General features: G+C 35.5%; 1 protein-coding gene across 18 annotated transcripts in view; it reads right to left on the bottom strand.

Annotated features, from left to right (window-relative positions):
- add1 (adducin 1 (alpha)) overlaps positions 1-19,171 on the bottom strand; it is a 38,995-nt gene that overhangs the window by 12,102 nt on the left and 7,722 nt on the right. For 8 of the 18 annotated variants that reach the window (XR_007181163.1, XM_048165242.1, XM_048165240.1 and 5 more), the window contains exons 2-13: positions 14,405-14,606; positions 13,218-13,380; positions 12,280-12,431; positions 12,112-12,192; positions 11,772-11,921; positions 11,384-11,527; positions 11,178-11,276; positions 10,673-10,846; positions 9,061-9,408; positions 2,783-2,878; positions 1,189-1,278; positions 1,060-1,077 (exon numbers count right to left, since the gene is read on the bottom strand). Coding sequence is in view for 17 of the 18 variants with exons in the window: in XM_048165242.1 (XP_048021199.1) it covers positions 1,060-1,077; positions 1,189-1,278; positions 2,783-2,878; positions 9,061-9,408; positions 10,673-10,846; positions 11,178-11,276; positions 11,384-11,527; positions 11,772-11,921; positions 12,112-12,192; positions 12,280-12,431; positions 13,218-13,380; positions 14,405-14,599 (1,710 nt within the window). In the remaining variant the exon portion in view is untranslated. The remainder of the gene's footprint in view (positions 1-1,059; positions 1,078-1,188; positions 1,279-2,782; positions 2,879-9,060; positions 9,409-10,672; positions 10,847-11,177; positions 11,277-11,383; positions 11,528-11,771; positions 11,922-12,111; positions 12,193-12,279; positions 12,432-13,217; positions 13,381-14,404; positions 14,607-19,171) is intronic. The other 10 variants (XM_048165246.1, XM_048165234.1, XM_048165247.1 and 7 more) reach the window with 3 other exon arrangements.

Raw genomic sequence — 19,171 nt, 5'->3', positions numbered from 1 at the left:
AGCACACACACACACTCTCACTGAAGCACACACACAAGCACACAAGCACACACACTCTCTCTCTCACACACACACACACTCACTGAAGCACACACACGCTCCAGACATGCACAAAGCATTTCCTAAAGAAGCGTATGGACAGGCTGATGTCATGGCTCAGAGTCATGCACTGCAACACCAGAAACCAAACACATGTGTGCTAGTCAAACCACACACAGATTCATACTGCTGCTCCCATAATAACAACACGACCATGTGACTGGTCAGGAGAGATCAATATAAATTTATAAATGTTCAATATACGAGTTCTGCTTAAATCATACTCTACAGCCTGAAGATTTCTGGTTTGTAATAGTGTTGCTGCACTCGAGTGGTTTAGATGAATGATGTTAGTGGCAAACACACACTCCTGCATCTGTAACACTCTTTTAATGCGTTTAGGGTGTTTTAAAATGACTCCTACAGAGTATAAATGCAACATGTATAAACATGTAAATTATTCAAGACAGATCTATCATGAACTCTGATGGTTTATGCTTCCGTTAAAATAGTCAGATATTAATTATAATAGCTAACTACAGTTAATATGGGATGTTAAATAATATCAGCATGTCAGACAGTGGTGTTTAAATGCATTAAAAGAAGACTTTTCAAATAGTTATAAATTTAAAAATAAAATCTTAAATACCTATGGAGAAAATTAAACAGAAAAAATGCTTCCAAAAAATAATTGTGAATTACCAATAAATTAAATTAATTAATTATCTTGTAGTAAATTAAAGATTTATTATAGTAATATAAAAATATAACACGTAAAATAGTACACTACACAGACCAGACTGATTAATGAACTGGTCTAGATTAGCAGCTCAGCACGGCAAACGTCATGTGAGACATGCAGAATTATTATTGTACGTGTGACAACAGTATCATCCTGTATAGTTTACAGTCAATGAACCAAACAAAATGAAAGAAAAAGGGCAAACATGGCACTGCAAACCAATCAAACCAAAAGAAAATGGACACAGCTCTGGCTTGCTGGTCATGTGGTTTACTTACGTGCCATATAGTCACTCTCTGGGGTCAAAAGACACAATTAAACGTTACACACACTGAAATATAACGGTGGGAACAGAATATGTTGGATCTAATGGGAGGAACAGGAGTGTGCAGATGAGAGAGACTCACCTGGACGAACGAGCGGTCCACCATGGAACCTGTGAGCACCTGCGACTGAGGACCTGCCGTCTTTTTGTCCTGCAGATTCTGCTCACGGATCTGACGGAAGCAAAATCACTGACATTAAGCCTCATAGGGTCTTTTTAGACCACAAACGACGTTTGTTAAAATAAAAATAAAAAGTTCTCTTTGTCCAAATGACATGAAACTTTGTACAGTTGTTAACACTTTCTAGATATACAAATAAAAAAAATAAAAAAATGGAGTGATATCTTGTTTTATGTTAGTGTAGAAAAAAAAAGTCACACTCAGGGTTTTTGGGGTCTCCAGAGACCACAGGCAACAAAATGTAATTTTGTAACAAAATAATTTAAAAAAATAAAAAAATAAATGTAATTTTACTCTGTTTATTAATGTTTTTACTTCATATTTGTGCAGTTTTTGGAGGATTAATCATATCTTTTAAATTTATATAAATAAAATGTACAAATATTTTTTAAATAGGTTTTTATACAAAAACAGTTTATGTAAAATTCACTTTATAAAAAGACCCACATTTCTAACTTTCATTCATGGGGATAACATGGATAATTTGACATGGTTTAGTGTAATATTTTTGCCCATCTTTTGGAAAATGCAGTTTTAAAAGTAAAAAATGATCACTTTATCCAGTAGATGGCAGCAGAGCTCCACTATTTGCTATTTGACTGACTGAAAGACATCTTTTCGCAAGTATTTTCAGCTGGATTCATATCTAAATATTATGAAATCACAATTATGACAATAAAAATTACTTTTCGTCAAAGTTTCGCATTTTTTGTACTGAAAAAAAAATAAGTTTTTCAAAAATGTTGATTTTGTGGATGAATTTTGTCCAGTTTCTAAGCAGGGTCTCATCATAATGTAACAATATTAAAATATTAAAATATATATATATATATATATATATATATATATATATATATATATATATATATATATATATATATATATTTTTTTTTTTTTTTTTTTTTTTTTTTTTTATTACATAAAATACTAAATTCTTTGACAAAAAGTTGCTTTTAGTGTTATAATTGTGATTTCATAATATTTAGATATGAATCCAACTGAAAAAGAGATGTCTTTCAGTGAATCAAATAGCAATTAGTGGAGCTCTGCTGCCATCTACTGGTAAAAATTATATATTTTTTTACTTTTAAAACTGTATTTTCCAAAAGATGGGCAAAAATCTTACACTAAACCATGTCAAATTATCCATGTTACCGCCTTGAATGAAATTTAGAAATGTGGGTCTTTTATAAAAGTGAATTTTACTGTTTTTGTATAAAAACCCATTTAAAAAAATATATTTTTTTACTTTATATAAATTTAAAAAAATATGATAAATCCTCCAAAAACTGCACAAATGTTGAGTAAAAACATTAATAAACAGAGTAAAATTGCATTTGTTTAAAAAAAAAAATATATATATTTTGTTACAAAATTACATTTTGTTGCCTGGGGTCTGTGGAGAATGTTCTTCCCAAACGAAGACAGCAAAAATGTGATAAAAGACATGTCACAGTACATTTTTGCCCCCTCATCATTGAAAAAAGGTTCTGACCTTGTTGCGCATCTCTTGGACCTCTTTGGGGTTGGTGTTCATCGGGACAAACTGATTGGCCACAGCAGCCTGTCGGAGACTGTCCTCCTTAGTCCACTGAAATTATCAAAGCAAAGCCATTCAAATAAACCAAAACTTAAAATAAATACCCAACTTAAATATTTAACAAAAAAAGAAGTTTAAGTCATGCCTCAATACGAAATAAACACAAAGCAGATCTGAAAGATTACTGGTCAAATTATAATTGTCCACTGAGCAACGAACCAATGATGATGAACGATTTGCTTTGGGAACTCTTTGCGCATCAAGAATTCTAAAAATTCGAAATTCAAAATTTTAAATTCCTCTAATCCTCTGCACACAAATATTAACTTTAGCAATGTAACATAATATTATACATTTCACCACAATAAATATGATTCTAAATCAGTTTACATCAGTGCAGGGCAGCCATGGCCCCCATCATCATTGATACTGCTGTTGGGCGTATAGTAAGGACAGAAAATGCTAAAAAGGAAAGAAAAGAGCACAGACAGAAAAACAGAAGATTTAAGAGGATGAAAGACCACGAGGGAGGCAGGTGTGAGGTGGGGTGGTGAGGCAGAAGCTGGGTTTGTGTTTAGGCAGTGGACAGAGGCGTGAGTGGACAGCCAGAAAATCCCTTCAGCTACTGTAACACGACACACACACACACACACACACACACACACGGTTCAACATTAATGCTGTCCAGGACTACCACAAAAGCAAACCTGGACCACTGAAAATGTCAAATGAAGTTGCAGACAAATATAGTAAGGCATAAGTCTCCCTGTAGTCAATTTTATCCCTTAAAACGACTCAAAATGACATACTTAAATGTGTTTTCCTGTGAAAAGAATTTCTTCATGCCTTAAAATAGCTTGAATGTAACTCTACACCCTTGCCTCATTTAATATACGCGGATCAATGAATATGTAAATTAGCCCCGCCTCCACTCGCTCACACCAGCTCAGAGATCCACTCGGTCAACTTACTGAGGTAAACGCTGCACAATGGTATCGCTCTTTACAATGTCGGCAGATAACGGTAATTAATATAATTAGTGTTTTGCTTGACTATGTTATCAAACAGCTAATAATGTGTTGCTAATGTCACACAAATGATATTCACATTCGTGAGTCAGACGGCTGTCTTCTAACAATCAGTGTCCTTATAAACAATTCTGATTGGTTACAAGGTAGTTTTTTTAAGGAGAAAATACTCAGCAATGGCGTTGACTTATGAATTTGCACATGGTTTGTCTTAAAGCATTTTAAAAACCCCACATAGACATATAAACAACATTAAAAACATGATTTTCATCACAGGGAGACTTTAATTAAACTGCTAAATCCTATTTAAGACATTTAGCACTGAGTATTTTCTCCTTAAAATGTCTCAAAAGTGCGGTGTGAAATCGCTGGTGCTTCTGATGTCACAAACTATCCTTATAACCAATCAGGATCTCTGAGCTGGTGTGAGTGGAGGCGGGGCTAATTTGTATATTCATAGAACCATGCATAATAAATGAGGCAAGGGTGTAGAGTTACATTCAAGCTATTTTAAGGCATGAAGAATTTTTTTTCAAGGAAAAACTTTTTAATGAGTCATTTTGGTGATCAAAGATGTGTTTTAAGAGATCACTGAGACACATTTCTCAATATTTGGGTCACGTTTTTACTCCTAAACAGTAAATTTCATATCTAAACAGCACTGAAACTATCAAAACACTTCATACATGTCACCCAAACAAACACACTTTGTGACTCATAAAACAATGACCTAAAACACAAGAATGACACCTTTCCATTTATAATTCACTGCAGTTTATGTTTCATGATCCATGTTTACATTACAGTACTAAATTATTCCTTAGTTTCCCCTGTTGTATAGCTGGTAATGAAACTAAAAGACTAATATCTGTGTAGGTGTTCAGTTACATCCATTTGTTTTCATAGCATTTCATTTTTTAGATTTTGAATCTATTATTTCAATATGGTTTTACTGTAGAAATGTAGCAAATTTCTGTATTATTCAGAAAAAAGTATGTAAACTTTGCCCTAATGTTTCATAAAGTTTTTGTTGGTTGTGTTTGATGAGAAAAGAATTTATGTAATTTTGTGCCAAAGCAATGAAAATGATCCACAGTTTAGCCACATAGACTGTGTGAAGAGTTTTGAAAAGTGACCAAAGTATTGAGAAATGTGTCCTAATGATTGTAAAAAACTATAAATATATTTATATAGTACTTTTCACAATGCACTTTGTCTCAAAGCAGCTTTACAGAATAATATAGCAGTAATAATGTCTTAAATAGGCCAACATTTAAACAACGATGTATTGATTATAAACTTGACTTCTAAAATAACACAAATGAGTAAATAAATTTGCAACTAAACAACAATTACACTGGTACACTTAAGTAACCATGTCATAAATGTTTGATGTTAAACACTGAAATAATGCACATCGGTTCTGCAAAAATGAATTAAGTTATTTTTGAGTAATTAAATAGTGATTTTATATGATTTGAGGAATCATTCATGTTGCTGCAGGTACTTGAGGTTTGATCAAAAGCATAAGCAACAGAAAATGATTCGTCGTGTTTCTCTGAAGGGTAAAGGCGGCGTACACGGTGCGAATTCTGATGGTCGGAAGATCGTATGTTCACGCACACGTCACGAGTGAGTTTATCTGAAAATCGCACGGACGAGGTGATATACGGCACGATTTTTCGACCTGCCGATTTCCGAAGCGAGAGAGAGAGAGCATGCGAGCGGAGCGCGAGCTCAAATCAGAATACCCTTTGTGACATGCTGGATAGAAAATAGGCACATGTGAAATAAGTTTTTTTTTTTTTTTTTGCTCATCGACTAGTTGTTCAAGCCATTAGTTGACTAATCACATTGATTAGTTGATTATTCACATTCAATTTCTTAAATACTGGAGAGAATAAACTATTTTAATTAGCATTTATATCACTCAAGCGCACGCATAAAGCTTGTTATAAAGAACCGGCAAAAGAAACGATTATGAATTTGACAAAAAAACAGCAAGTAGACATTTTAATTGTTTTTTAATAATCTAATGTTTTCTAAATCAGTGTCGGCTGCAAAGATGAAGTTGACATTGCTGACTCTCATCATCTCCGCAGTGGATGTGCAGAATGCACATTTCATTTGGATTAGGCCTACATAATCAGAGAGTAGCCCATTTCTTTTCGTTTTGAATTATTTTGTATTTGACATTTCAAGCTTTCTATAGAGATTTTTCTCGTGTCTGTGAGGCAAGCAGCAAGTGATCGCGCTCGCGCATCCATGAATATATTTGCTTCTTATTTATTAAATCCAGGCAAATGGTTGATGAAACATTGATTAAAATTAAGATACAATTTTTACAAAACGAAATTCACGTTAAAGAAAGGCTTTCTACTAAACAAAACTTAATGAAGTGATTAAAATCATGTCTGACCCACTCCATGTCTCCAGATGTAGGCTATTGCGCATATATGATGTATTGTTCACTTGTCTTAATCAAATAGATGAAATTAAAAAATAAATAGGCCTAACATTATAATAGGCATATTTAAACATAAATATGAACCTAAATATATTTTCTTTAAGGGCTACCAACATGTAGGCTACAGTACAGTAGTACAGAGAAATTTCATGTCGTGATCAAGAGCAGATCATGAGTCGAGTTGGATCAAGCATAATTTATTTTTTAACCTGATAACTGTAGCTCTAGGGCGATCCGCTGTAAAATATAATCTCAGACGACCCTGTCATGTACACACTGTTCGACACATCATACAGCACTCGCCCAAAGTTCAGCGAGTTTATCCTCCTTTTCAAATTCGCAGTGGCGCTGTCATCTTCATCTTTATCTTTCTTCTTCTTCTGTGGTTTTTCTTAGCTCCTGATTGGTCAACTTCAAATAGATCGAAAAATCGTCTCGTTCAACCGCACACATGTCACGAATTCAAACCGATAGCTCACGAACTTTTTTGACATGTTTAAAAATAATCGGGAGGTCGGGAAGTGCTCGTAAGGCACTCCGCTCGGCTCGTAATTCCTCGCACATGATACGAGCCGCGACCATGCGAGCATACACGATTTCCACACGATTGAAAAAAAATCGCATGCGAATTCGTACGACAGCAAAAATCGCACCGTGTACGCCCGCCTTGAGTACCTGTAAGATTAATGTCAAACCCTGCACACACACTGTAAGAGGGAGAAAACACATTCACACTCACACAAACACACACACTGTAAGGAAGGACAGAATTACGCCCAACTTTTCTTAAAACGTACAAAATAAACTTCAATTTATGAAGTTTCAGCTTAAAGTTTGAGAGTTTTACTCCAAAAGCTCTGATACATGGATTCAAATAAAGATGAAGAGCAAGTACTAAATATTTCTGAAGCAAAGATAGTTAGCGTTTGGCCTGGGTAAGAATGGCATGAGTAGCCAATGAGTTACTTGCTTTTACCAAAATGAAATAAATGCTTTCAGCACGGAACCAAAAGTCATGAGGAAGGGTTTCCGTATGGGCGCTGGAGAAACGGGGCACATGGGATGAACACGTAAACATGAAATACTCACTGATCACGTTTAGAGCCCCACAACACAACACGCTCTCCCCCAACTAGAGACAATCGTTCGGAGAGTTAACAACCACTCATGAACCAATGTTTTTGCTTTCTTTTTTTTTTTGGGATGAATTTGAAATTTGATAGTTAAAATACACTCATGCGCAGGAGGAGTTCAGGAAAAGGTAAATCCAATTCAGAAAGAAGAAAAGGAAACTAACAAAAACAGAAAAGAGAAATTAAAAGCCAACACAAATGTTTTTAAGCAGTTTTAAGGAAGGAAAGAATATGGAGTCATCAAACAGCAAGCCACGACTCCATAAATATAAGCAGCCGAGCTTTTTCTCCTACAGAATGTGCGGCAAAATCCTGCTTTTTCCTCTGATATTCCCAAATTTTTTTTTTCTTGCAGTCTAGGTGAAAACTGTCAAAAAAAAACCCCTGAAGTGGTCATATTTCACCCAAACAGTGAAAGTTAGTGATTTAAAGTCATTTTGAACTGTAACAAAAATATGAAAAGAAAAAAATATTTTCATATCAGTAAACAACTGGGGGGGAAAAAAAGTCCATAAAAACCCATTAAAATATGACTTAAAGATATAATACCATTTTTTAATTATGACATTATATTCATGGCAATTAAGCACACATTTGCCTAAGTGCAAAAATGAGGCTTAAATGTCATGAAAATAATGTCACAATGCAAATATTAACGCATCTTAATGGTCCTAACAGAAGGTTTTATTTTCTCTAAGCAAAATACAATTTCATTTTTTCGGTGATATTATGTTTCGGATGAAATATGACCATTTTTTGGTGAGATTCACCCATCTGTTCACTCTAAAGCTTTCCGATGCTTTTAACTAAAAGTCATTTATAAATCATCATACTATAAGTCTACTATAGTCTAAGTGCACAGCAAGTACACAAATGGCTCTCTTCAAGCTTCCTGTAATAGTTACTCGGTTTGCTCTGAGAACCGTTCATGTGGAGTAATGGCTCCATTAACACACAAACATTACAAGAGGTGCGAAATAAAGCAATAAATGAAACAAACAACAACAGAAACGGGAGGAAAATCCATAGCAGCAGTAAGGATTAGCCACACCCACTTTGCGCACATGCCACACCCTCCTGGTCCCCCAGGAGAAGATCCACAATGCATCTGATCAATCATGCAACACAGCATGCACTGAGCAGCCGGAGAGAACCCTGACACCCCTTCGACCAATCGTGAGAGAGGGGGAGGAGCTTGACACTGTGATTGACAGAGAGAAATCAGAGGAAGCAATGGAGAGATTTGCTTTCCCATAGATCAGAACAGGTTATGATTAATAGGTTAGTTAATAAGTTAAATAAGTGCAACCTGGACCAAGCGATCAACTAGGGAAGATGTCTATTAGTTAATGTTTTTCCTAAAGAGCCTTGCTTTAAGAGGTTAAAGGGAAAAAGTCAGCTGAGAGACAAAAAAAGCTGTATATTTACAGGACGAAACAAGTCTAAATGACAATTTGCATTGGCTGTCAAACAAATAAGGCAGTCACGCCCAAAACCTCTTGGGTAAGTGGTGTTTTTGCCCTGGTGTCGGGGTGCTAACCAGCTGCCCTCTCTAGCTCTGTAGCAGTACGTTTCTAAACTATGAACAATAAGGTTGGCACAGACCAAGCAGTTGGTAATACAGCTTGGCACGCAGACACCGGACGAGAGAGACTGCAGCAAGGGTTTCACGTGATCGTGTGTTATGTTCGTCCACACCTTAGTCTTCGCCTTGGGGCTACCGCTGCCGTCCTGCCCTTCCTCTGCCGATTCGTCGGGCCGCCCAGAGGCTAGCCAGCGGGTCTTATCCCGCTGCTGCCGCTGAAAGCTGTGCTTTAACGGGGAGCGCGCACCCGAGTCACTGTCCTCTGCGTATGAGTAGCCCGTGGCTGAAGGGGGAATCTCAACGTCACTGTACTTTTTAGCTTTATCACGCAGCGCCGGGCAACGGTACGGATAACCAGTCCTGTAGCCCTGTGGAGAGAGAGGTAGAGACACCCAATCAGGTTACAAGTCAAATATGTTCACAATAAACACTGTTTCAAAGCAGATTTACAGAAAATTATTTATAATATCTTCATGCTTATTTCTGCCACAAACTAAAACAATTTAAAAGATAACTGCGACTTTTTATCTCACAATTCTGCCTTTTTCCCCTAACAATTGTGAGTTATAAAGTCAGAATTAAGAGATATAAACAATTGCAAGTTATGAAGTCAGAATTTTGTGATATAAACTCCCAATTCTGAGAAAAAAGTCAGTCTTGTTTTTCCTCAAAATTGGACTTTATAACTTGCAATTGCGAGTTTATTTCTCAGAAATAGCAAGAAAAATGACAGAATTACGAGATATAAACGTGCAACTGCAAGATATAAACACAATTGCGAGTCAAAGTCAGAATTGGCGAGATATAAACTCAATTTCAAGTTATAAAGTCAGAATTGCAAGATATAAACGTGCAATTGTGAGATATAAACAACTGCGAGTAATAAAGTCAGAATTGGCGAGATATAAACTCAATTTCAAGTTATAAAGTCAGAATTGCGAGATATAAACGTGCATCTGCAAGATATAAACACAATTGCGAGTAATAAAGTCAGAATTGGCGAGATATAAACTCGCTTTCAAGTTATAAAGTCAGAATTGCGAGTCATAAAGTCAAAATTGCAAGATATAAAGTCAGAAGTGAGAGTTATAAAGTCCAATTCTGAGGAGTTTTTTTCCCCTCAGAATTGTGAGTTTATATCACGTAATTCTGAGAAGAAAAAAAAAAATCAGCATTTTTATTTTATTCAGTGGCAGAAACAAGCTTCCATATTCATCAGATTAGAGCTGATATGTAAAGATGATATAGTTACATTTTGCAATGATATAAACAATCAAGCAGTTGAGATTTGCTATACAGTATATATTGCTTTACATGAGTATATACTGTATGTATGGAGATATAGTTGGACATACTTATATATCCAACTTAATATAAAGAGTTCTGTGATGATAATTACATTATGCAGCAAAATAAAAGTATATATAGCTTCATGTAAGTGTACTGTATATATGCAGATAAAGTTGGATGCAATACATTTTCAACTTTATATATAGAGCTGTAATACAGTTTTTATTTTTTTTGCGATTTTGTGTTGATATAAACAATCATGCAGCAGAGATTTGCTTTTTTTTCAAAGAAAAAGAAAAAAAATGGACAAACAAGTAATAAAGAGTTTGTTCTCTCGCCTACCAGATTATCCAGCATCCTCATCAAGGCCTCAAACTCCTGCTCCCCGATCTGCCACTTCGGGTGCGAGCTCGACCCGTCTCCAACCGGCTCCAGGTGGCGTGGGCGGGATTTATACTTGCCTGGGTCCAACATAACCAGGTTATCAGGACCGCCCGCACTGGCGAGGGTGCGGACCTGGAATTTCAGACCGGAAAAACAGACATGGAATATTAACCCTATAAAGCCCACTGAATCAACTAAGGTCTATAAATGATTAAAACTTTGTCACACACAATCTCCAAGACTGATAGTTTATACTGTTTTAGCAAGTAAAAAACCTTTAACATAATTGTACAAACGTCCACCTTCAGCTTGTGCTTCATGTGTGTAATCTTTACTGATTTTTAAATCAGTTCAATAAACTATTCTATTCTCTGACTATATTATTATGACAAGCTTTACAGGGTTAAAGCCCAGCGGGAAACACAATCATTTCACACATTAAAAATGCTAAATTGATGCCTACCTGAATCTCACAGGCTGTGACCAGGTTGTGAATGTAGTAAAACGCCTCTTCAACTGTTTCTCCAACAGACACAAGACCATGATTCCTCAAAATCAACACCTGAACACACAAGCAATGATTTCAGTGCACACATTTACAGAACATAAAAGCTTGAACCCACAAACAAATTGATATAGCCGTGTAATCTGTGTGTGTATTTGAGGTACCTTGCTCTTGGGACCCAGGTTCTTCTGTATGAGGACATTCTCCTCTTCGTCCACCAGGATACCATGGTAATCGTGGTACGCCACCTCGCCCAGCGCCAGAGCCTCAGGTGAAATGGGCAGAAGACCACATTTCATAGCAGACACCTGGAGGACGGATTATTTGAATGCTTAATATGATGGTATATATCAGATAAATACAGCATTAAAAAAATGTATCATTAAATGTGAGCATAAATAAATAATACAAAATGCATTTATTCATTAAAATCTATTAAAACGACATGAAATGCACCTCAAAATATAATAGTGGCAAAATTAAATAATGAAATAATTGCAGTTGCTTTAGAAAAGTTTATTGTGAGATGATTTTTCATGAAACAGCTCGTACCGCGGCGCCAGCGGGCGTGTGAATATGCACTATGCACTTGATGTCAGGCCGAGCAGCGTAGATGGCAGAGTGGAGGGTGAATCCAGCCTGATTTACGCCCAGATTAGTGCTGCCGCGGTCTACGATCTCACCCTGCAGGTTGATCTTCACCTGAGGACACATTCAATGCTGCTAAATACACGTTACACAAATCACAGTCCAATTGCTACTCCTAACTCGACTAACAACTTTATTTTCCTACAAGTATTATAATAATATCTGTAAAAACATTTATAGTCTGATGTCAGTCATATTCTGAGAGCCAATCAGATGGCTGAGGAAAAAGCAAAGGCAGGGTTACCAGACTGGAGGCAGTGACTTCACTGTACAGAAGACCAAAAGGGACAATCAGGAAACGCTCCTGTTCAGAGTTCAGCCGGACCTGAAGAGACAGAGAGAGAGATTTGATTGAATTCCCACATATTAAACGTCCTGCTGAGATGTGCTGTATATACTGTGACAGACTCACAGTCAGGTGGTTGTAGATGAGCTGAGACCAGCCGAAAAGGTCGGCAAGCCGGTAAAATGCGGCGAGTTTACAGCGCAAGAGCTTCTCTCCCTTATCATAAGCGATGGAGTCTGAACCTCTCAGGTCATTCACTGGAGTCACCATCCCCAAACCTGAACACACACACACACACACACACACACACACACACAAAAATATGCAAAATTACTAAAATGAACTAAAATAAAAATGGAAAATATAAAAATATATTTTTTAAATATTAGTACTAACTATGAAAATGACTAAAACTGTCAAAATTAAACAATATATACATATTTTAAAAAATTAAGTAATTAAAAAATGACAAAAACAACAAAATTACTAAAACTACCTAAAATAAATTTTATATATATATATACACACAAATAAACAAAAACTAATACAAATGACGAAAACACAAAATTACTAAAATTCACAATAAAAATGGAAAATATAGAAATACTTATATTTTGTAAATATTAGTACTAAGTATGAAAATGACAAACTGAAAAAAAAAAAAAAAATATATATATATAACAAAAACAACAAAATTACTAAAACTTAAAAAAAAAAAAAAATATTAGAACTAAGTATTAAGTACTAAAATAAAAATAAATATAATAAAAATGAAATTTGAACTTAAAAAATGACAGGCATCAAAATTACAAGATTAAAATAGAAGAATTTTTTTTAAAAATGAATAAAAACTATACTAGTAATATTACTGAATAGAAGGTCAATACATCAATACATCAAGGCGTGACCTCTAAATTTAAAAAACACTTTTTTTGCAGTAACGTGGAGTAGATTGTATATTTTTACTTTTTGGATTTATTATTATTTGATGGATTTATGTTTATAAAAAAGACACCTAAGAGTGTGAAATTTAGCAGCTTAATGCAGGACATTCCCATACTCACTCATGTTAAGGGCAGCCATGCCTCCCTGCGGGGCGGCGGGGTACATGGTGGGGACGCTGGTGGTCATGAAGTCAGCAATCTGCTGCAGGGCAAGCAAACTGGTGGGAGTTTTTCCCTTCTTCATCTGATCCTGGATCAGAGACTCCAGCTCATCACAGAACGCCTGAAACACAGGAGAACACACAATTACAGCCAGAACTATTCTGGGTATGACTTGAGGAATCATTCGCTTCTGGAGCACAAACAGTGTGGGACGAGTTATACGCTGGAACATAATTATGATGATTGGTGTTTAGTTCACCCAAAAATGAAATTTCTGTCATTAATTACTCACCCTCGTGTCGATCCACACCCGTAAGACTCAGATTTCATCAAAAATATCTTCATTTGTGTTCTGAAGATGAACGAAGGTCTTACAGGTGGGGAACGACATGAGGGTGAGTAATTAATGACAGGATTTTCATTGAACGAACCCTTGAATCTTGCACTTAAAGAGATTTGCTGAATGCTGATTTAAAATATTAGAGGGAACATTGACAGTGACTTCATGATTGAAGATGGTACTTGGCCTAAAAAGTATGAGAGCAGCAGGTTTCTGTCATTCCTTCAAGCACAGAGGACATTAAGAGAAAAGAATGGGTGAAAATCAGCTGCCTTTCGGTCTCTCCCTCGATTTCTGCCTGGATAAAGAGCATCTTTATTCTTCCCATGACTGTCCGCTTGCATAAACAGAATCCCCTCTGTGTTTACACACATTCAGATGGACATATGATTGCTGGGCAGTCACGAGGGGGTTTATTGAGAGCTGAATGAACTTTATGGATGCCACCAGAAATATGAAGATGGTTTTCAACACTTATAATAATCATAAATGTTTCTTGAGCAGCAAATTATCATATTAGAATGATTTCTGAAGGATCATGTGACACTGAAGACTGGAGTAATGATGCTGAAAATTCAGCTTTGATCACTGGATATAAATTACACTTTACTATATATTCACATAGAAAACATCTGTTTTAAATTGTAATAATATTTCACTTTTTTTACTGTATTTTTGATCAAATAAATTCAGCCTTTGTGAGCAGAAGAGACTCTTTCAAAAGTGTTTAAAAAATCGTAATGACTCCAAACTTCTGACTAGTATATAATTTATGCATTTATGTAAATGTGTGTTGTGTCCTCACTGGACTCTGTAGGATCATGGACACTCTCTTCCGCTGCTCCATCATGTTGAAGTCCTGCCGCAGGTCCGGCGCCATGTTCCTCTCTCTCTGGTACTCCGGGCTGCTCTCGTCCACACGGTCGAAATAACGCTCCTTATGAGGGGGGTTGGTGGGAGGGGGGGCCGTCACCACCCCTGCACCTGAGTCTCCGTTCATCACACACCTGCAACAGAGGTCAAAGTTCAGGGGGGAATTTGCATACTTCGACTATGCGCTAAAAACGAAAGTACATACTTACAAACATGTTCTAGATTTATTTTACATTGACTTCTTTTGTAACATAGCGTATTATCATCTTCAAAACAGTGTTTATCTTTACCCTTAATCACTACAGTAAGCATATGGTAATAATCATTCGTCCATTCGTATTTACTACATATCTGTAAGTAAAACAAAGAAGGTCAGACTAATACTGTATACTCAAATTAAATACTCGAACCGAAAAGAATTTGCAAGCAAAAAGGTAAAGCAACAGAACCTGTAATAAAACATGAATCAACATAATTTGCATAGAATCACATTTTCTGTTCACAAAACAAACAAAATCTCTAAACAATTTACATCTTTGGACTATTTGCCTATAAACCACCTTGTTAAGTTATAGTTTCCACTGTTATATAATATGAATAGCAATTATGCCTAATGTCAGCATTGCCAAACCTTTGCAGCATTCGTTAAAATAAAAATCTCAAAACAATAGTGGCATATAAGCTACTTAACTGCTCATAAGATTCAAAATTATATATTTTTTTTTCCAGATATCCGTCCGTGTTTTATTTTTGAAGATGTTTTGATGTCGTAAGTGACATTCGCACTGATAAGGCGATCATCTGATTAGATGATCATCACCTCAAGCCATCAGATTCATCCGCACAAAATAATTACTCGTCTAATTACCAAAACAATGTTTCTCCTCCAGTAACTTGCAGTTTTATGCTTCAGCCACTAGAGAGCCAAAAGTTTCATAGTGTAGCTTTAAAAAAAAATGCATTTGATTCCCCATTTGATTTTGAGGTGAAATACAATCTGGACATGAGATTGACCCACTGAGAGCCTTTTTAAAACAAGGGCATGGGAGACAGAATGCTGCACAGCGGGAGTGTGTGAGTGGCCATAACGGCCGTTTACTATCAAGTGCTCTGGACATAATGTGCTTTCTCCGTCCATTAAGCAAGAGAAACTGGCATTTAGCTCAAAAACTGATGTGCAATTACCTGCACTAACTCCATGTCAGCAATAAGACTTTATTTATGGTGAGAACAAAGAATAACAAAAAGCTATACAAAACATTTAAGATTAAAACAAGACAAAAATTCTCAAATACATTTAGGTTTATGATTAGAAAGCCTTTAGTGTCGTGTACATATGCTCAAGAGTATTTGCAGGAGAATCAATGACACTGTAGGGCACAGAGAGAGAGAAGGAAAGGGAGTCAGTCTGTCTGACTCAGCATTATTGATCGTCTAATGTCGTTTGTGCGTCTAAGTGGTTTGTTGCTGATTGTAAGCTGATGTTTCTAAGCCACATGAACATGTACCCGCTGCTATGAAACATATCTGTCTTCTACCTTAAAACCGAGCAGAACCTACAACACAACCTGCCCAATGCAGCACAGTGTTACAGCATGAAGTCAACACTCACGGGCGGCTCATTTCAGCCCAGCACAGGAAATAACTGCAGCATTGAGTAATGAAACTCTGGAGCTCCGGACAGCTGCTCTGCTCTCAATCTGCAGACACTCCAGAGCCAGAAGATTCATTCATCCTCTGCAATCCACTTATTTCAGTTTAAGCACCCTAAATGAGCCAGTTTAATCAGTACAGAGGCAGAACTGTTAAGACATGTAAATGTGTTTCTCTGCATCTTAATGCCTGTTGATTTAAAATGAATGGAGAAAAGAAAGTGCATTTCATGCATTCTGACAGCAAGAATTCAATGCACATAGCTTTAACAATTACAGTTGAATATTTTTGGGCTTTGTGCCTTTATTATAGTTAGAAATGTTTTAAAGGGGGATCAAAAGCGACAGATGAAGAAAAGGTGTGGCAGGGCTGCAAGATTTGGGGGTTAAAAATTTAATTGTAATTTTTCTGAAAAAATTTGATTTAAAATGTGATTTAAAAATTCCAGGTTTGCTGTGCTTGTTTGTAGGGCTGCACAATTATTATTATTACTATTAAAAATATTAAACAAAAGAAATGTTGCTACTGTAATATTTTGCTGTGAAATAAATAAAAATTAAACAATGATATTTCTAATAAAAATTTCATTAAAATACGATAAACTGCTGTGCTCGTTTGTAGGGCTGCACAATTTATTATTATTATTATTATTAAAAATACCAAACAAAATAAGAAATGTTCCTACTGTAATATTTCACTAAAAAAAAAAAAAAAAAAAAAAAAATCAAGTCATGAACTTTCTGATAGAAATTGTGATAAAATGCAATAAAAAACTGCTGTGTTTGTTTGTAGGGATGCACAATTATTATTATTATTATTATTATTACTATTAAAAATATTAAACAAAAGAAATGTTCCTACTGTAATATTTTACTATAAAAAAAAAAAAAATCAAGTCATGAATTCTGATAGAAATTGTGATAAAATGCAATAAAAACTGCTGTGTTTGTTTGTAGGGATGCACAATTATTATTATTATTATTACTATTATTATTATTATAATTACTATTAAAAATATTAAAAGTTGCTACTGTAATATTTTGCTGTAAAATAAATAAAAATTAAACAATGATTTTTCTAATAAAAATTTCATTAAAATACAATAAAAAACTACTGTGCTCGTTTGTAGGGCTGCACAATTTTTATTATTATTACTATTAAAAATATTAAACAAAAGAAAAGTTGCTACTGTAATATTTTGCTGTAAAAAATAAAAATCAAACCATGATTTTTCTGATAAAAATTGTGATAAAATGCGATAAACCCTGCTGTGCTTGTTTGTAGGGCTGCACAATTTTTATTATTATTATTATTATTAAAAATATCAAATAAGAAATGTTACTACTGTAATATTTCACTATAAAAAAATCAAGTCATGATCTTTGATCATTGAAATTGTGATAAAATGCAATAAAAAAACTGCTGTGCTTGTTTGTAGGGATGCAACTATTATTATTCTTACTATTAAAAATATTAAAATAAGAAAAGTTACTACCATAATATTTCGCTGCAAAATAAAAGAAAAAAACATTTTTTTGACAGAAAAAAAGCTGCTGTTTGTAGGACTGCACAATTAATAATAATAATAATAATACTCTTTGAAATATTGCTAAGAAATGCTGCTACTGTAATATTTCGCTGTAAAATTAAAAAAAAAATTAAACCATGATTTTTCTGATTAAAAAAAGCTTTAAAAAACTGCTGTGCTTGTTTGTAGGGCTGCACAATTATTATTACTATTAAAAATATTAAACAAAATATGACTTGGTCGTTGTTGTTACTGTAACATTTCACTGTAAAATAAAAATGGGAATTTAAGAAAAAGTACATTTTCAAGTACAACTGTTCAACTTCTCAATACAAGTTTGAGAAGATGGTTGGCACATGTTGCGTTCACAAATGCACATTATAAGTGACCCAAACTCTCAGCATAAGCAGAGATGATTCTGTGTGGAGCAGCATTCACTGCAAACCTCAAATGTCATTTAGAAATAGTGCTTAATACACCACAGCATCTGTCTCTCTCCCTCTCTCCAGAGTTTCCTCCCACTCTCTTTCAGAATGTGAATTACAGCGCAGCAGTGCAGCCCTTCTGTGTTCATCTCCTTGGTAACTGCGCCGACACTGAGAGATGCTTTAGCTTCCACCGCCATCATAAAAAGGCCTCGGACGGGTTCAGATACAGAAGCCTCTTCATGCATAATTCTGAATAAACACTGGGATTTCGAGCACAAAGTCATCAGAGAATAAAGAACGCTATTTTTCATGCACTCTGTCACTTCCTGTTGAGAAAGGAAATACAATGACACCCCTCACAGAGAACAGACAATGATTGGAAACCCCTCCTGCTTCTGTTTGAACCAAAATACTCTCATTATCTCGGACTTCTGATAATATCATGTGACTATCAACACCAAACTTTCCATGAAAATCCAACCACTTTATTCCAGTATTTCCCCTGCCAACTGGAACATAGTGCAGCGACTGGTTTTTCCGTTGAGCTTTTGATTGATTTTAGCATTAGTTGCAGACATGCAGTGACCCTTTAGGACCGAACAAAGCTTTTATCCCTAATTGACTCACAGTACAATCAGAACCAGTCCAGACACAATAATTGTCCCATGGAAGGAACATCTCCAATACGTATAAAGGCCATGACATGCCAAGCCGAGGTCAAAGAATAGCGCAGACGAAAGCCGACTGTATTGCGAGCCGAAAGTTGTGTGTCCAAAGCGCTCGCCCAGAAAGCAGCCTCTCAGACAGCGTGCGAATGCCGAATTTATTTCTCTTTCACGTCTTCTTATGCTTGAACAGACATATTCACACAAAATGATGTCAAAACGCCAGTATTGACACTTATCCTCATAAACACATGAACACAGTCAGTTATGTCTTAAGTGAGCACAAACAGTTTAAAAATAACACGCACGCGTAACAGTATATTGGATCCGTGCAGCTCTTAAAGTGACAGGAGCCTAATATTCCTGCTGTTGTCTGTGTTTTTAATGTTAAATCAAAGAGAAAAAAAAAAAATACTCACTGCTCT

The sequence above is a fragment of the Megalobrama amblycephala genome, linkage group LG18 (assembly GCF_018812025.1).
Source record: "Megalobrama amblycephala isolate DHTTF-2021 linkage group LG18, ASM1881202v1, whole genome shotgun sequence".
Taxonomy (NCBI): Eukaryota; Metazoa; Chordata; class Actinopteri; order Cypriniformes; family Xenocyprididae; genus Megalobrama; species Megalobrama amblycephala.
Note: the sequence above shows the minus strand (reverse complement) of the source record. Positions and strands in the feature narration are given on the sequence as shown.